Source organism: Pituophis catenifer, unplaced genomic scaffold, assembly GCF_029215685.1.
Source record: "Pituophis catenifer annectens isolate HBS135680 unplaced genomic scaffold, rPitCat1.0.hap2 SCAF_3, whole genome shotgun sequence".
Classification (NCBI taxonomy): domain Eukaryota; kingdom Metazoa; phylum Chordata; class Lepidosauria; order Squamata; family Colubridae; genus Pituophis; species Pituophis catenifer.
This window is the reverse complement of record NW_027256883.1, coordinates 77,026,979-77,046,389: the sequence shown is the minus strand read 5'-3', so window position 1 is coordinate 77,046,389 and position 19,411 is coordinate 77,026,979. Positions and strand designations below refer to the sequence as shown.

The following is a 19,411-nucleotide window of genomic DNA, read 5'->3' as shown; positions in this document are numbered from 1 at the left end:
GTGGGGTGGATCAATGTAATAGGGACAAGACAGTTCATCAAGCCTATATATATCACACATTGCTCCTAGAAGCACAAGGCCGAAGACACCAGCCTGAAGATGACGAATGAGACTTCGTCGAAATGTCGCCAAGGTACTTCCAATTTTATGCGGGAGAAAACCCGAATAACCAAAGACCTACATATGTATGTATGTATGTATGTATGTATGTATGTATGTATGTATATGCCATCATGTCACTGTCAATTCTTAGTGACTGCATTTCTCCATGACAATCTATTCTTAACTTGGTCCTTCAGGTGCACACATTGCCACTTTAATTGAAGCCCCTCCCCTCTGCTGGTTTTCCTCATTTTCTCTTTCCCTCCATTTTCCCCAGTGTTAGAGCTTTCTCCAAAGAAGTGAGTCTTTGCATAATGTGTCCAAAATAGGATAATTTGAGCCTGGTCATTTGTGCCTTGAGTTCATTTAGTATACATCTTCTTAACGGTAGTGTGGCCCAGGCAGAACATAGCAGAAAAGAGCATTCTGTTTAATACCTTATTATTTCTTATGACACAACAATATGAATAACACTATATTTTCCTTATTTTTAGACCATGACATACTATGAAATAAAACATTTTATTGTTCACAAACATAGGCTGGGGACACGACATTCTTCAGAAAGCATATGTTCTTAAAAAAAAAAAATCATTTTTAAATTTTACGAATACAGCTTTGCCTCTCAAAATGGAGACAAAACGTATAAATAACAATAAAAAAAAAAGCAGAAAAGCAAACATGATTTCATTTAATTTCATGAAACCAGGATGGGTTTTATTTTATAGGCCATGGTCAAAGTTAAGCAAATATACTACTGTTTCCTTCCCCCTTATTTTCTCATGTCTTCTGAATCATCTAGATCTTTTTCTTGATGTTCTCGTTCCCACCTCATTTCTTTAAGCTCTTGCCGGTATTTCCGTTCAATGAACCGTTTTTGATGGGCCATCTGAGGAAAATTATCTGAGACAAGAAGAAATATTTCATATCAATAAAAGCCAGCCAATGAAATGATCTTGCCACCATCAAATATAACATCCAGCTGTTATTATTGTATTACCATGTCAGGATAAAAAGTACTTGTTACACATATTGTTTTGGTTGTAATCCCCTATTTACTTTGAAGTAGCCTACTGATTTATATGAATAAGATTTATGTGAATAAGATTTATCACATTGGTTAGCAATCAGGGGATGATTTAAATGGAGTAAGATAAGGCACAGTGCGATAATAAATATTGGGATTCGGTTGAGATGCCACCACAAAGCTATGGAGTATTTAACTGTATTTTCTATTTTACTAAAGTTTCCACAGATATCTGATTTGACTTGATGACTGCTTAGAGATCGTATTAGGAATGTAAGAAGATGAGTGATCCTCGTGTTCCATGAAATGCTTGTTCAGCAAACTTCTACCATAAAACATGTCAGCAGGAGGGCTGGAAAGATCCTTATTATGATGATAAAATTCTACCATAAAACATAGATTATTAATGGATTATGCTGAGAAGTCCTGAAAAATTCTATCATTCTTCATCAAAGATGAGAAGAGGCCCATCTGGAGCTAATCAAGCCAATTTTCCTCCATTACTACTATAACAGGCATGTGTGTGTGAGAAGCAGAAACAGAGAAGCCATTAGCCTCCTAAAGACCAAAGCACCCAATCTAGAAGCCAAAATCAGTTAATACAACTCAGGAAAAGTGGTGCAAAATAAGGCGTATAAACATATCAACAATGGTGATGCCAGATGGAAGGTCAATGTGGAAAGTGTTGCCCGGGTTGAATTCTGTGCCAGAGAACAAATTGCCATGTGTGATAGATGAGCTTGTGCTGATGCTGAAACAGCTGGTGTCCTTGGGAACAGGAGACTTAACAAAACACCACCTGGGAAATGCAGTTGAAGCAAAAGGTGAAGGAAGAGCTACGGAAAGCAGAGCTTTGACGGTTTTTGAACTCAAGAGGATCTTATTAAGTACATCACTTCTCTGAAACAATGTGACATTTTGCAGGTGGGAGAAACCATGACCGAGGGACCAATATCTCCTAGTGGTGAAGTGTCAGAAGTCTTTCCTCAAAGAATGGATGATGCTTTTAACAACTCAGATTTCATCCCAATGAACAAAGGCATTTCTGCAGAAGCTGTGCAAAAAGAAGGTGTTTTGGCCAATTGGTTTACAACAGAAGACAAAGTTTGGAGAGGTCTTTTCTTATGGATTTTCTCCAGAATCAATTAGAAACTTTGACCACTCTTCAACATTTCATTCAGATATACACAACCTGGCTAAGAATGTAATAAGAAACTTACCTAGACAGCTAACATAAAATCTTGTTTGTCATGAGAATCCCTGATTTAGCTTTGAAAATATATGAGCTAAGTTAAAGACAAGAAGTTTGCAATCTTTTCTGGGCAGGGCCCTGCCATTGGCCTTTAAGGGACCTTGCTCAAATTAGGAGATGATGTGATTTCACGCATATTTATCTTTAGTTAGTATTACTGCCCTTTGATTTATATCAGCTCTTGGAGCAGTGGTGGGATTAATTTTTTTTTACTACTGGTTCTGTGGGCGTGGCTTGGTGGGGTGGAGTGGCTTGGTAGGCGTGACAGGGGAAGGATACTGCAAAATCTCCATTCCCACCCCACTCTAGGGCCAGCCAGAGATGGTATTTGCCGGTTCTCCAAACTACTCAAAATTTCCGCTACCGGTTCTCCAGAACCTGTCAGAACCTGCTGAATAGCACCCCTGCCTTGGAGGTAGGCCAAGTCGAGAAACTGGCATTGCAGGGATTCCAGGATTGTCATTGTATTGTTGGAGGGTATTAACAACAGAATCTTGAAAACTTGTCCATATTTCTTTCTGTCCCAACATATAGAAAATAAGAGTATAGTAAAGAAAATGAAGACAGGATTACTGTGAGTTTCTTTCATTTGCTTCAATCGCTGGACTGCGTAATCTCTTCTCCAGGTCCCTCCTAGATGGCTTGTTCCTTCCTTCCCCAAGGTCAGGCCCTAAATTCCTTTACATTGAAAAATGCCCCGTGTTAAGTATAGCTTTTTAAGGGGGCTCCAGGATCAGCCTACAATAGGGATCCTCAACCCTGGGTCCATGGATTGGTACCGGCCTGTTGGGAACCAAGCTGTGCAAGCCTGTGTAGGTTGCCTGCGCGAAGCCATCCTCCACACTGTTGGTCTGTGGAAGACAATTCTTCTTCTGAAACTGGGCCAGAAGCCCGAAAGGTTGGGGATCCCTGACCACAAGACTAGAGGCACCTCTGGCTCAGAGACTTCAGATTCTGTGCCCATGTTATAGGTCAGTGTTTTTCAACTTTAGCAACTTTGACCTAGCATGCTGGCTAGGGAATTCTGGGAATTAAAGTCCACACATCTTAAAATGGCCAAAGATGAGAAACACTGCTACAGGGAAAGAACTGTAGCATGATTTAAAGCTTCTTTCCCAGGTCTCCATATCTTCCACATTCATACCATGAAGCAAACGATTAACAAGAGAACGTAAAATGTAAAATGAAAATGTAAAAATGAAAATCTCTCAGAAGCAGGGGTGAAATCCAGCAGGTTCTGACAGGTTCTGGAGAACTGGTAGTGGAAATTTTGAGTAGTTCGGAGAACCGGCAAATACCACCTCTGGCTGGTCCCAGAGTGGGGTGAGAATGGAGATTTTGCAATAACCTTCCCCCAGGAGTGGGGAGGGAATGGGGATTTTGTAGTATCCTTCCCCTGGAGTGGGGTGGGAATGGAGATGTTGCTGTATCCTTCCCCTGCCATGCCCATCAAGCCACACCACGCCCACCAAGCCACGCCCACAGAACCGGTAATAAAAAAAAAATGGATTTCACCACTGCTCAGAAGCACATATTCAATGAAAGAAAAGCCAAGCCTTTAAAATGTGGGCCAAAGATTACAAGCTGGTTGATGGAAGTGGACAAGCTCATCTCTGATAGATAAAGCTCTCCTTCAATAAATAAAAGGCAGCGCAACCTCTGTCAGATGTTTCAATAAGATGGAGAGTTACGTAGGGTTGTAATACAAAGATTTAGGTCCCAATTTGGCAGTAGCTTGTGAGTTTTGCCATCAGTCTTACACGGTGAGCACACTGCCCCCCATCTAACAAAATAGCGACTTTATTTTAATCACTATACCTAGATCATCAATGCCAGAGGAATACTTGCAGGCCTGAATTTAAGCATGGGCTTAAGTGCTTTGCTGGACCCAGGCCAGAGAGCTCTTGTACTTTACTTGACTGAGTCCCTGACGATTAGATCTGAAATATGAATGCTTCCAAGGGATTATGATGATAAAGGGAGAAAGCTAGACATAAAAGTTGTGCAGAATAGCAAGCAAGCAAATATCTCCCCCCCCCCAATCTCAGCTTTCACCAAAATACAAGCCCACTTCAAACGGCTCATCTCCTGCAAGTGACATTTTTCAACAGGGGGAAAGGATTTTATTTAGAAATGGAGCCTTCGGTTCTTTTCCACAATGCCCTCATTCCCTATGTAGGCACAGTAGGTACTGTATGTAGCCCATGTCGACATCAATGGCCCCCTCAGGCTGAAGCCAATAACGATCCCCATCTTCCAAAACAATCTTCTGCAGATATTTGCTCCTCTTACTTTTTCAAACAAGTTTCTATAGTAGCTGCCTGGGGCAGCGGTGCACCACATCCTAGTTGTTGCTCAACTCTGTGATAAATTATCACAAATGCTGGCCAATCTGTAACAAGGCTGTGTGAAAATGGCCCTGAGGGACAGGAGGGGTTGGGGGGGAGGGGCTGCAGCTTTAGACAACGATCAGACAAGAGGTATTTCAGCCCACAGAAGAACAAGGAAGGAGAAAGTTCTCCCGGAGTCTCAGGAGGGATTCCCCCTTGTTCTCTGAGAAGGAAGGAAGGAAGGAGGGAGGGAGGGAAGGAAGGGAAGGGTGGAAAGAACTTCCACTTTTACAGCACATTTACAATACCGTAGAGCAGTGATGGCTAATCTTTTTCTCTTTGTGTGCTGAAAGCGCTTGTGTGTGCGCGTGACAGCATGCATACGTGCCAGCACCCATAATGCAATGCGACTCACCTGCGCATGCACGCATGACCCCCCCCGCTCCCCCACGCATGTGCAGGTGCCTCCCCGCCCCCCGTTTTGGGCCTAGTAGGCCTCCCTGCAGCCTCCTGGGCTCAAAAACGGGCCGCAGGGGGTGCTGCCCCCCTCCAAGCATACACACGCGTCCCTCACCCCCCACCCCCGCACATCCCAAAAATCAGCTGGCTGGCAGGAGAGAAGTGCTTTCAGACTTGCAGGATTTTTTTCTGTAATCTTAAAATCAAGGAAGCACTCCTGATTTTGATTTTTGCTTTGGACGATCTTGAAGGGTGGACACAATCTGAGTGAGCGGCAATCAAATCTCGACCTGTTATGAAAACAGGAGTCTGGAAGTCCTTGACTTACAACAATTTTGTTTAGCGACCGTCCAAAGTTATAACGGCACTGAAAAAAGTGACCTATGACTGTTTTTTGCACAAGCATTGAAACATCCCCATGGTCATGTGATCAAAATTGAGATGCTTGGCAAGTGGCTCATATTTATGATAGGCTGCAGCGTCCCGGGGTTGTGTGATCCACCTTTTGCGACTGTCTGACAAGCCGAGTCAATGGGGAAGCTTGGTTCATTTAACAACCATGTTGCTAACTTAACAACTGCAGTGATTCACTTAACAACTGCGGCAAGAAAGGCTGTAAAATGGGACAAAACCCGCTTAAAACTCACTTAGCAACAGAAATTTTTGGTTCAATTGCAGTCGTAAGTCGACGACTACCTGTATTTTGTGAATGCTACACAGGTGAATAGAGAAAGTCCATGAGCCTGGAGGTAAATACCTACTGGCAGACCCTGACTAAAAACCAACATGAAGTTCAAGCATCATTCATGACCTCAGAGATAATAGAACCTAAAACTGTTTGTTCCACTAGTTAAAAAATTGTTTTACTAACAGGAATGAAAATAGTAAATGTTAGGGCAACATATTCACTTGTTCACTTTAACCTGTATTTTCCCTGTGTTGCACGCAATGCCTACAACTCCTCCCCAGAACTACTCTTTAGTAATTTCCAAGAAACCCACTTACATTTTTCCAGTGCATCCATTGCTGCACACATCTCTGCTTGCTGAATGCTGCAAAAATAAATAAATAAATAATGACAAATGTAATTCAGAAGCAAGTTACAGCTTCCCAGAACTGCTGTGCAGTAACTAATTTTTCAAATAATTACTGGCAGTTGTTACCATAAAAACTCTTCCCGTCCCCCATCCCCACTACTTATACATTACGGCTTTGCAGAGAGTTATTTTTTAAAACAAAGATCCATACTGTTAAACATCCCCCCCTTCAAAATTCTTTGGCGATTTGTTTTAACAAAAGCAATTAAAAGTCAATTAAACAAACACAAAAACCCATCTCCAGCAGCAAAAATGGATAGGAACATTGTAGCCCGTTTCTTCCCAAACCACCTTATTTTACTAGGGATTGCTTTAATGTTATTCTTAACATTAGTATGCTTTGTGCAAAGTCACGGAAAAGTGGGAAAAAAAACCTTTTAAATGTTATTTATTCTGCAGATAGCACTTGGCATTTACTGTGTAGAGAACTTTAAGATGTTTTTCCCATTCTTCTTACTGAAATCATTTTTCCATAAAATGGACAATCAGGTTGGAAGATACTAATTGGTTTACAGATTAGACTGAGCTGCCACTGAGTCCAGATCTAGCTGGGCCTTGACACCAAGCTGGAGAAGGCAACAGTATGCTAAAAGTAAACCATGATTGTGCACCCAGTTCCAGCGTATCTATTTGCTGGAATTCAATTCAATTATTTGAAAAGAACTTGTGAATATTAGAGTGTCTTTCCAAGCATTAAAGCATTAAACAGGGTGACTCTTCTCCAGCTTTCTATATATTACTCCCTCACTGGATACTGTCTTGTGTCCTACCTCTCCCCAATGAAAATTCTTTCTCTCCCTAACAGTCATTCTTTTTAATATGTCCTCAAACACAATTACAAGAGATTTTTTTAAAAAATGGAGCTTAGGACTTAAAAAAAAAAGTTAATAATGCACTAAAATATTTGACAGAATAGAGTAGTGACTGGCACATTATCTCTTGACCTTTTGGCACTAAGCAATGTCACCAGAAAGAATATTTTATGAACTTAAAGGGTTCTCCCAGGAACAACAATAATTGAAACTTAGTATTGTGTCAAGTTGTTGCTTTTTGCCACTAATAGGCACACTTCTCCACTTTCACCTTGGATACCTGACACTGAGAATCAATGTGCCTGCGAATCTTAAATTGTCTTGATCCCAGGTTAAGATGCACAAAAGTTTTCTAAAATTCACTTTTTTAGGAGTCCTATTTAATACGTCAGTGAACATCATATAGCTCTCCTTTCCCAGGCAGGCAGGCAGGCAGGCAGGCAGATAGATAGATAGATATGGATGGATGATAGGCAGGCAGCAGACATATAGAATATATAAGTATTCAAACATTTTATGTACCTTGGTCCCTTCCCACATCCTATTCTCTCGCCTTTGAAGTAAACAGCCACAGTGTATGTCCTAGCATGAGAAGGTCCAACTGTTTGCAGTGTTCTAAGCCATAAGACAGACAGCAAAAGAAAAAAACAGTCCTGAAAATGTTCTAAGATGTCTGAACAGAAATGCAACTATTTTAACAAAGGTCACAGCAGAAGGATGAACCTTGACAGATTATTTTATGAGACAATGCCATCCTTTCATTAGTGGATATTTATGTATGCTTAATACAGAATTTTCCCTCTGTCAATCAATAATTGCTTCTCTTTCTGATATAACCTTCCACTCTATGTACATAGTTATGCGGCTAACATCCACTGCATTATATATTTTAGAATGATTTCATACTTCCATCTTATAGTCATTTACCTTACCCTTTACCACAGTCTTACTTCTTATTTGAATGGGATGGAATATACCCTTAATATTTTGCCCTTGACCCAAAAATATAATCATAAATGATGAAACATCTTGACATTTTCTGCAGCCTTTCCCCCCCCCACATACATATGGTTAAACTGATACTACCTGTTCTAACAGTAACCATTTTGTTAAACAACAACAAAAAACATCTGTTCCTATCATGTCTGAAGACAGCATGAATAGAAAACTACTTGGAAAGCAGGTAGGAATGTTCACCAATGTCTCTTATGCTCCAGGCTGTGCTAACACTACAAGATTAACTTCCCTGGGTGATATTTTTTTTTTCTCCCATTCTCTCACTTGCCTTTATAGGATATAGGATATATATATATATATATAGGACATATATACATATGCATATACATATATTGTCCCCAACAATCTGGGTCCTCATTTAACTGACCTCAGAAGGATGGATGATTGAGTCAACCTTGAGCAAGTCAGGATCGAACTCCTCTCAGTGAGCAGTGAGTTAGCCTCACTATATATATTTTGAGACATGGTGATGCAGTGGTTAGAATGCAGTATTGTAGGCCAACTCACTGCCCACTGCCAGGAGTTCGATTCTGACCAGCTCAAGGTTGACTCAACCTTCCAAGGTCAGTAAAATGAGGACTCATATTGTTGGGGACAATATGCTGACTTTGTAAACCACTTAGAGAGAGGGATGTAAAGCACTATGACACGACATATAAGTCTAAGTGCTATTGCTATTCTCTCATAGCATTTCCATCATCAAGGAAAAGTAACTTGGGAGATGACTGCTGCACCTGCAGAAGCAATTGGGTGAGCTTAAGAAGCAAAAGCATGCCCAAAGCTATCCTAGTGGAGAAAGTGAGAACTGAGTTTGGGAAAATTGAATGTGTCTGAGACTATCAATGTCTACTGTACATACAGCCATCATATTGCCCACATGCACAAACTTTCTTGACTATATCTCCAATGCTTTAAACTGAATCTGAGATCCAAAGTGTAACAGTATACTTTCATTTGATCAGAGCAACTAATTCCTTCTTTGAACAAAGGGTGTGATACTTAATTCCAGTCATATGGGAATCTTTTAAAAAAGGGAGTCACAAAGTGATAATGCATGTATACAAATCAATCTCCTTACTTATACAGAGGAATGTCTGGCTCCTTCCCTTCTGTTCTGAGAGTTAAACAGCATTGCTGGAGTTGAGATTTTGGATCATTCCAATCCTGATTTAGGATGAATTCCTAAAATGGACAAAAACAAAAAGAAAGATAGAAAAAAAGAAAAGGAAAAGGAAGAAATAACAACTGTTCACAGGAAAAAATGGACTGGAAGTAGGAAAATACTTTTCAAATGTATTTTTCTCTTAGTATAGGTAGGGTTGCAATTTGTGCGTGTTTAAGGTAAAGGTAAAGGTTCCCCTCGCACATATATGCTAGTCGTTCCCAAGTCTAGGACGCAGTGCTCATCTCCTTTTCAAAGCCGAAGAGACAGCGCTGTCCGAAGATGTCTCTGTGGTCATGTGGTCAGAATGACTGAACGCCAAAGGCGCACAGTTGTTACCTTCCCACCAAAGGTGGTCCCTATTTTACTACTTGCATTTTTTACATGCTTTCGAACTGCTAGGTTGGCAGAAGCTGGGACAAGTAACGGGAGCTTTACGTGGGACTAGGGATTCAAATTGCTGAACTACCGACCTTTCGATCGACAAGCTCAGCGTCTTAGCCCCTGAGCCACCGTGTCCCTATGCATGTTTAAATAATGCAAAATTTGATTTAGTGTGACTGATAAATTGATACCAGGTCATGCTTAATGCAAGACAAAATCCAATTAACCAAGACTAACGTAACTGCAATTAACGCTAGTGCATGTGCAGTTAAGGTTGCTATTAAGGTTGTAGATGTTGGGGTTCTAGATGTTTTAGTTTATACAAAATGGAGCAAAGGAAAGTTTTGTTCAAGGGAAGCTTAAAACAAAGAGGCTCATTTTGAAGACAGAATGCAGGAGATAGCAATTACACTTTGGATACAGGTTTATCCACTTTTAATATTGTTCAGCATTTCATTAATAAAATATAAAAATTATATGTAAAAACTTTGCCTATTTCCATTGAGCTGGAAGCAATTACCCTATTTTCCATAGAAATGTCACTTTGAATAGTGCAAATTCAAATAATGTGATCTCTTCATAGGATTCATTAACTGCACTAATCAAGAACTACGTGTATCTAAGCCACTAATGGGAGAGAACAGAGATTTAAAACCTCTATTATTACTCAGGACATGGAGAGCAAAAATCTTGGTTCAGCTGGGACTTTGTAGCAAAGTCAGCTTCTCGGCTGTGTAACACATAACAATCGCTTTGAGACTTACTTTCAATCGTGGGAAAAAGCAGACGTTCATGAAGGTGTGGACATATTCCAGATCTTTATCTATGTACAGAGCAGCGATAAAGGCTGAGGAAGAAGGGAGAACCAAACATTACGGGAATATTACTTTCTTTCAAACACACTTTAATATTTCTAGACAATCTGTTGCAAATATTCCAAGTCAACGGTGGACCTGCGATGGTATATATTAAGACATCATAAAGACACATAGTTGGGTGAGAGGTGTTTTTACCATTTTGGGAAGAAGGAAAGTCTGAGAGAAGGAAAAATATTACAGGGATATTAAAGTCCACATTATCCACAAAAGAAATGAAAGACATGAGTAAAAAGAGGTAAAAATAAAACGAAAAGCAAGAGCAGATAATTGATTTACTAAATATGTTTTCTCAGAAATAAACAGCAAGGAAATAACTTGTGTCTTTCACTTCAAGTAATTCACACACACTAAAGATTTGTGGAGGGAGCTGTAGGAAAGCTTGTGCTTTTAGCACTTTCTATATCTACACAGGAAAGCATGTTTTTGCCCTAAAGAGCTGTGTGTGTGGGAGTGCCTCTAAGGATTACAGATACAAGGGCTATACTCTGGATTTTTGTTTCACTCGGTTAATACAGCGTAAACCACAATGCTACAATCTCCATCTAAGGTTGGCTGGGAGAAACACAGAAGATGGAAATGTGTGTAATGGTCTCAGCCTAAATAAGTTTTTTTTCAAACTTGACAAATCTGAATTATGGTAGTAGACATCCAAACATCTTAAACTTGCCAAGTTTGAAAAAATACTCATCTAAATTACAAACTGATCAAATTATTTTCAGTCAGTATTTTAGTCCATGTATTTTAATGAAGACGACTCTTCAGCTTAGTATCCTTTGTATAGTTTGGAACTACAACTGACTGATTAATTCTGGGAATTATAGTCCAAGTGCTTTTAAGAAGACACTACATTGAAAAAAACCAGATTAAGCTGTTGTGTTATTGGTCCACTATGAATATTTTCCTTTTGGGGTGAGAAGTGGGAATTCAAACTCTTAAAATGTGAGTTCCACTTAGACCTGGAAAAAAACAGCAAACAAATATTCTGCTAAACTTTGCAATGTTTCAGTATTGGACTATGGCTTTTTCTTGCTGCTGCTGTTTTACCCTTACAATTTTTTTTTCTTGCAGCTGCTGCTGTTTTACAGTTATAAAACAAATTTCTCCCAAATTGGCTTTTCCCATCCCTGTAATCTCAGGATGTGTTTTGGCTTAATTTTCAATCAGGTTGCTACCTTGACATATCAGGTCAAGAACGGTATTTCCAATCCCAATCAAAGATTCTTCCACTTTTGTTCCTAATACACTAACAGGCAAATACCTACCTACTCTTTTCAGAATTGTCTCTTCTATCTTAACATGTAGAAACCAAGTTTCTACTAAGGAAAGTTTCACCTTCCTGCCTGATTCTGTTTCAGAACAGAGTTTGAGGCAGTTGGGTTAATTCAAGGTCACTGAGAAAACACATCATCATTTTATATTGCGGGATAGCCTTTCTTCTTTAACAAAAATTGAAAACTGAATCAATGAAAAATGCCAAGATCTACAAAATTAATTAAGAAGCAATTCTGAAAAACTAGACAAAGAGACAGCTCTTCAAATCCCATTGTTTAGCCAGGAGACTATAAGTTTTTAGAAATAAATCACAGCAAAGCACACACTCTCAGAGCCTTGGCCATAAATTATGATTGTTTGTGAAGTACTTCCATTTACTAAAAGGATCTGGCAAGAGACACTGGGTCCTCTCAACTCACAAAATGTATTAAAATGTTCTGGATAAAGATTACCTTTTGGGCCTAATATTTATTGCCACTTCTCTTGCACAGGAAGAACAACTTTAAGAAAAAAAAACCTCAAACAAGCTTACAAATTAAGAAAAAGGCGATGTTCCATTTACAATGTGGGTTTTCATCACAGTGCCTTTGGAAAGAATGCTACTTAGGAAATTATAAATTGATTATATTTCAAATAAAAGAAGGGAGTCAATTTTTTTCTTTTGTTTCTTTAGCTGGCGTAACTAACTAAGAATAGGCGTAACAATGAAAAGCAATTCATTTTCTAATGTAAGTTATAGAGATGTAGTACTACACATTTTAGATCCTCAGGATGGCAGCTAGTGGTAACACATCTATCATATAAATAAACTTTCTTTAAGCCACCACCTTAGAGGTTCTTTGAGCTGGTTCTTGCCTTTAATTGTTGCTATACCACCTGCTTTTAAAACATTATTTAGCTATCAAACCACTAGAGAAAGAAATGAATTAACAGCATTAGCACTTACATTCCAAAAGATCAGCTAATGTTTTTGTTCGCAGTGCGACAGGCCGTTTGGTCTTATCGTTAGTAATGGCAAACTCCTGCATGCCCAGTTCTTCTGCCACTTTGGCTTGTGTCCTGTTGTTGACCAAAGAGCTTCGCAACAACTGCCAAGGCAAGAGACTCCACTCAGGTAAATGTGCATGGCATTCTGAGGAGCAACACCCAATTTTTAGCTTAGATTAGAGATGGGGAACTATGGCTCTTTTATGACTTGTGGACTTCAACTCCCAGAACTCCTGTGCCAGCATGTCCACAAGTCATAAAAGGGCCATAGTTCCCCCACCTCTGGCCTAGACACATAACATGTTGTTAGCTTTTGCTTGACTAAACAAAAACAAAGAAATGCTACCGTTTATCTGGTCTAAACACCTCCTGTTTTCTTCCAGCAATTTTTAAAAGAAGGCACAAATAGAAATGAGGTGTACACTCTTATCCCATTCCCTTTTTCCTCAACCTCCTCAGGTTAACAGGGAAGATCTGCCACATTCACCCTACTGCATACCTTCAACCAACCTGTAAAGGGCAGATGAAAAAGGGTAGAATGATTCAGGTGCTCCCAAAATATACAAGTGTTCCCTTTTCTTTCCTGGCCTCAGAAAAGCAGAATGATTGGTGCTGATTGTACACTACTTCTATTTATCTTAAATGTCAAGCATCCTATCCGCTTTGTATATGTTCTCTTTTTAATAAGAAAGGCAAACGTTGAAAAAAATTGCCCACCCAGGCAATCAAATGTTATTTGTTTTGGTACCCAGCGAACAGAAGTTCCTCCCAGCTCTTTTTAATTAGCCACAGTTTAGATCAGTAGTATACAACTTTTTCAGGGAAAAAGTCACATTTTAATGTTGAGATCATATCATAGTTACCCAGAGAACCAGGGAAGTTTGCCCGTTTGCAATAGAGATGACCCAATAAGTGAGACCAATCACATAATAACAACTGACCAAAAAACAGACTGGCGAGGCTCATCCTTCCCATCCTCTCTAGCTGTCCTCCTCAAACAGACACTTTGAATCCCCAGTTTACCTTTTCTGGACTGGTGATGGACACATCTACACATAAAGCTATGGACTACAGCCATTCATATTCTTTAAAAAGAAATCTAAGAAAGTCTATCAGCCCTGTGTAGAATCGAAGGGCATTCTTGACAATGCTTTTTAGTTTGTAATTCTGTCCAAAATTCCATTTATTTTTAAAATAGTTTGAATGAAGGCTTGAAAACAAATAAGGAATTTTCTGCTGTTAGGTTGGTATCTGTAGGCACTATGTTGGGCACATCATATTAATCCTTTCATCTGTATCCCAAATTATGCCTAACTGTAACTCAAGGTAATGGAACCAGCCCAGTTGCATGAAATGCAATTTGAAACTGAATTCTTGTGCTTGTGGTTACCATGAAGCCCTTCATCGAGTCTGAACAACGGTGGTCAAATCATGGTTAATCAAAGCAAAACTTTTTTGTTTCTCCTCACAGTCACGGGAGAAAGAAGCACAAATGAGGATTATCTAGCTTCTTTTTGTAACTGCTTGGCCACAGTTTAATATCACACTGAAAGTAATCCATAGTGTGCCTTGCTACTTGCATCTGAAACAAAGACAGCTACTTAATGATTTGCTAATTATAAAAATGTCTAAGAACACTGCTTCTAGCTGTTAAAGTAAAGTTGCAAAAATTCACAAGCTGAAGATTTATTATTTCCATATTTGATTTTGTAAGCGTTATTATGGCTTTGGCTAATTGAGTAGAAATAGTTTAAAAACATATAATCCTCTCATACTGGACAAATGAGTTGGTCCCCCATGTGTCCATTGTAAGAAGATAACGAGTTTTTTTAGGGGGGGGTGTTGTTTAAAGAAATGCAGCCAACTATGAGACTCAAGAATTAGTTGACAGGGGGGGAAAAGGCAAACACGCTAATTAACAGCAATAACTTTCCAAAAGAATAAGCACATAATATTCTTGGGATTATTTCTGCTAAGAATCAAAGCAAAAATGTTGAAATTTGCATAGGATATGAAGAGTGGATGAGTAGCTGAGAAGGTGAAATTTCTGCAGAAGACTAAAAGATATGGGTGGTATTTGAAAGAAGATAGTAATACTGGAAATGGAAGGCACATGACACAGAAAAGCAACCTTCGGAAAACTGTTTCCGATGGATTCAATGAAAAACACAATTTGGAAGCGTCAGCCTGTTAGTAAGGAAGCAACATATAACGTATTCACAAATCACTGTGGGTAAGATCCCACAGAGTTGGTCTCCTCCGGGTCCCGTCAGCTAAACAATGCCGGCTGGCGGGCCCACAGGGGAGGGCCTTCTCTGTGGCTGCCCCAGCTCTCTGGAACCAGTTACCTCCTGAGGTCCGGACCATCCCCACCCTATTGGCCTTCCGAAAAGTGGTGAAGACCTGGCTTTTCCGGTAGGCCTGGGGCCGTTGATCTCACTCTTGTGATCCGGCGAGATCCGGCTATAAATGGTGTGATTTGAGTTTTAATGTTTTTAATTTTTAAATGCTTTTTATAATGATTTTAAATGCATTGTGAGCCGCCTTGAGTCTTCGGAGAGGGGCGGCATACAAACTGAATTAATAAATAATAAATAAATCAGATGGAACTATGTCATCAATCACAGTGAATTTAAAGAGCTTGGATGCAAGTGAGCTCAAGGGAATCAAAACAGAAAGGGAATAGGGATATATGTTCCACTTTCAAACAAAAAAGGTGGTGTTAAAATTTAAACTGCCTAGAAGGTTCAAAGTATTGATAAGGGCATTTGCTTTTTTATCTTTTTAAAGGATAGTGATCGTGAAGGACCAGCAGAAAACCAATCAGCAATTACTTTCAATTTACTTATGGCTCTTCAGCCCCCAATACTTGTGGGCGACGGTCATATACATCCTCTAAGACAGAGATCTTCAAACTTGGCAGCTTTAAGACTTGTGGACTTCAAGTGAAAGGGGCAGGGGGTTAGACTAGGAGACCTCCAAGGTTCCTTCAAACTCTGTTATTCTGTATTCTATTTATACTCTTTTCACCAAACTCTTAAAAATGATTCACTGTCTCTTTTAATGAAAAACAAAAAAAAAAACCCCTAAGGGTTATACTTTCTAAGTAATGCAAAGTCAGTAAATTGTATCTTAGCATCTCAAGTCAAGGCTAGGCAGGGTGCCCATACCGGAAGGTTTGAGATTACGGCTAGTCCTTACTTAATAACAGCACAAGAATAGTCATTTGTTCAAAGTTACAATGGAATTGAATGAGTCGGACTCATGAGTGGTGCTCAAATTCTGGCTGTTGCAGCATCCCCTCACTTCTGTGGGTGTGATTCGGACACTTGATACTGTACCTGGCCTGCATTTCCAATTGTTGCCGTGTCTCAGGTCATGTGATCAAAATTTGTAACTTTTCCTGCCAGCTTCTCACCGGCAAAGTCAAAGGGGAAGCCTGGAGGCCTTGCCAGCCATGGTTATGTGAGGTTCTCATGATAGTGCATTGCTTAACAATGGCAACTGGAAACACTGGCACTGCTGTTATTAATTGGCACGGTCACATCATGTTGTGCTTAAGGACAGTGCTGATTAGCAATGAAGTTTCTAGTCCCAATTACCATTGTTAAGCAAGAATATCCGTAACCTCATAATCATTAGCATTGCTGAGGCCAATAAACGAAGAAGTCTAAGTAACTGGAGGATCAAACCCTGATGAAGACACAATCAGCACACCCACAAATTGTTTTGTAACCCCTTTCTTCCTGCTTTGAAATAGAAATGAAGGATCTTTTGACAGGATAGATAATAGAAGACAGAGCATGAGAGGGAAAAATAATACACAAGGAAGGGGAAAAATGTACCTCGGACACGTGCTTTCTCTGTTTTTATCTATTCTTCATCTAAGAGATGTGTCTCTGTAGTTCCTTAAAATTCCTAGCCCCCTAAAAATTGTGCACCCACATCCTAGTGTAATGGAGAGCACTGTTTTTACATGCAAGGAAACTATAGAGATTCCTAGTTGTGTGTACTTATTTATTCACATATACGCGTGCGTTCCTTTTTTTCACATATAGACATTCATCATTCTGCCTCTTTTACCCCTTTTGCTTCTTGAAGCATACTGGTGATTGCCGGTTTCTGGAATGTTTGATTTCCTGCCACGAACGGCAGCAGAAACCCAATCAGCAATTACCTTTAAGCTCTTTATGGCTCTTTAGCCCCCAGTTCTTGTGGGCGACGGTCATATACATCCTCTAAGACACTGCTCTAAGATGTAAGATTGTTCGCCTACAGTTTAGCTTATTAATCAGGAAGAAAGCTGGGATGAGGCTAGAAAAAGCAAACTTCATAAAGTTGCTGCTTGAACTATTAGCCCCCAAGAAGCAAGAACAGTGCCCCATATTAATGACCTCTGTTGATTTCAATTGCTTTCGCTCTCCTGCAAATGAACTAGAATTACCTCTAGTTTTTAGAAGAATAACTTAATCACCACGGTTATTAAAGCTATTGATTTGTTTTAAAGAAGAGATAACATCACTCCCAGGCTCCATAAATCACATTTCCTTGATTGTGGCAGGATTCACATTTTCAAATTAACAGAACCGTATTAAGAGCAAATAGAGGGGTGATGTTGCGGATATCCAGTTAAGCTCAGAATAATTCACTTTCGCAAAGTTTTTCTCTTTTTCTCCATTTCCTCCCATAACCACTATCCGAGTTTTACTCCTGCCAAGAATAATGGATGATACTCTCACCGTCAAGTGGCCTTCATGATGATCAGGGAAATGTATGAATAAGTACTCGGTGGCCACCAACTGCATTATGGAATCACCCAAAAACTCCATCCTCTGATTATGGCCCCTGAAGCATGAGATTAAAGGAAGGAAGAGATTATACAGAGAAGGGAACAACACTACCTTGGTTTAGAGAGCTGGATATTTTTAAAAAGGCAGAACAATACGCTGCTGATCGTATCAGACAATACAATGTATTTGTATTTGCTAAGTATGGATATTTGTGGGAGAGGAAAGGGGAGGCAAGTGACAAAACTTATTTAATGTCACCAAGTAAATGTTATGATTATGCATGTAATTGCTGCATTTATGGGATGCCACTGTGCACAAAATGTCATTTTTCAGGTTGCTGCAAATCCCACCACTGCCGGGTACGACAAAATAATGCTTTTACGGTGTCAGAAATAATAAGGGGGAAACCACTATAAATTTAGCTATGAATCACTTTATGAAAACATAAACTGTAGGAATTGAGGGGATAACATCAAATGTCCCTGTGAAAGAACATTTGTTTGACTATGGTTCTGCATAAGTAAAAAAAAAAAAACCCCACACAAGCTCTGGATACTTTCAGCTATGGTTCTTCTGCACAAATCGGTGATTTGATCTTTGCTTAATTCGAATGAAAAGACAATTTTTTGTAGCTAGTTAAAAACATAAGAGATGATTCAACCTATGTTAGGGTCAGAAGCAAACTTTGGGTAGTTAAGCATCTCAATAAGCAAGAATGTTGTTTCTTGTCCTTCAATATTTATGTGATAAAATCTCAACTAATCTGGAACAAACAAATCTGGCAAACCATAGATGCTTTGATGGACCTCTAAGGCCAGAGCTTTTGAAAAATCTGAACTGGGAAAACAGTTGTAGATCAGCATCAGCCCAATCTCTCTTCCTGGAGAACAACAGCCACTCAGCCTTCCTGCAGAAAGAAAGTGCAAGAGAGAGAGAGAGAAAAAGTCTCACAGCGTCAGATGGTTAAATCCAACTGTTCTCAAAGTGAAAGCCCGCGCCAAGAGGCGAACGTGAGTAAAAATTACTCCAATAGCATCCTCAAAGTCAGTCAATTTCTGGAGGACAGGAGACGTCTCAATTAGCTGTCTGTCAGTGTTAGATTCTTGCAGCTGTAAGTCAATATTAAACAATGAGGACAACAAATTAGTTTAAGAGGAGAAACTTAAGAGCTGAATTCAGAAAGCAAAGGAAGAAGCTTGATTAGGTACTTTACATTTTACTTTGGTAATATGAATCTTAATCACCACACAGCAGACACTTTGGTAGCTTGCAATGCTATCCTAATAATACATCATCAGCCAAAGATCTACATTTCGTAGGTTCCAGGACTCATGTCTTCTCTGCTGTGGCCCCCGTCTAAAGGAACATCCTTCCTCCTGAAATTAGGTTAGTTCCATCCCTTTTGATATTCTGGAAGGCCCTCAAGATCTGGTTATTAGGGTTTCGGCAGAACTGGGGACTTGACTAGATGGCTCCATTGTTGAGGGGGGCATTTTTTATTCTCCCTTCATTTTGGAGATTTAAGATATATATTACTACCGTTTTTGCATTTGTATTCGTTATTATGTTTTTATCCATGGTTACGCACTAACCAGAATCACCTTCAGTGAAATGGGTGGCAACATAAATTTGATTAATAAATTTTAAAAAAATCAACAATAATGCATGAAGTGAGCATGAAGCTCTTTTTAATGGCAAACTCTAAAGAATGCTATCGCCATCACAAAAATCAATCCATTAATCAATCAATCAATCAAGGTTCAGGATCATCGGGGGTTTTTTCTCCTATGTAGCAATCTTGTTTAATTTTACTATGCTTTATTAAACAAATACTAAAGGTTT

At 39.4% G+C, this 19,411-nt stretch overlaps 1 protein-coding gene across 1 annotated transcript in view; it reads right to left on the bottom strand.

Annotated features, from left to right (window-relative positions):
- Positions 1-401: 401 nt before the first annotated feature.
- DROSHA (drosha ribonuclease III) overlaps positions 402-19,411 on the bottom strand; it is a 105,720-nt gene continuing 86,710 nt past the window's right edge. The window contains exons 25-32 of the mRNA XM_070940765.1: positions 18,521-18,678; positions 17,519-17,624; positions 12,739-12,880; positions 10,407-10,489; positions 9,175-9,278; positions 7,602-7,694; positions 6,176-6,222; positions 402-1,005 (exon numbers count right to left, since the gene is read on the bottom strand). Coding sequence (XP_070796866.1) covers positions 875-1,005; positions 6,176-6,222; positions 7,602-7,694; positions 9,175-9,278; positions 10,407-10,489; positions 12,739-12,880; positions 17,519-17,624; positions 18,521-18,678 — 864 coding nt within the window. The 3' untranslated portion in view covers positions 402-874. The remainder of the gene's footprint in view (positions 1,006-6,175; positions 6,223-7,601; positions 7,695-9,174; positions 9,279-10,406; positions 10,490-12,738; positions 12,881-17,518; positions 17,625-18,520; positions 18,679-19,411) is intronic.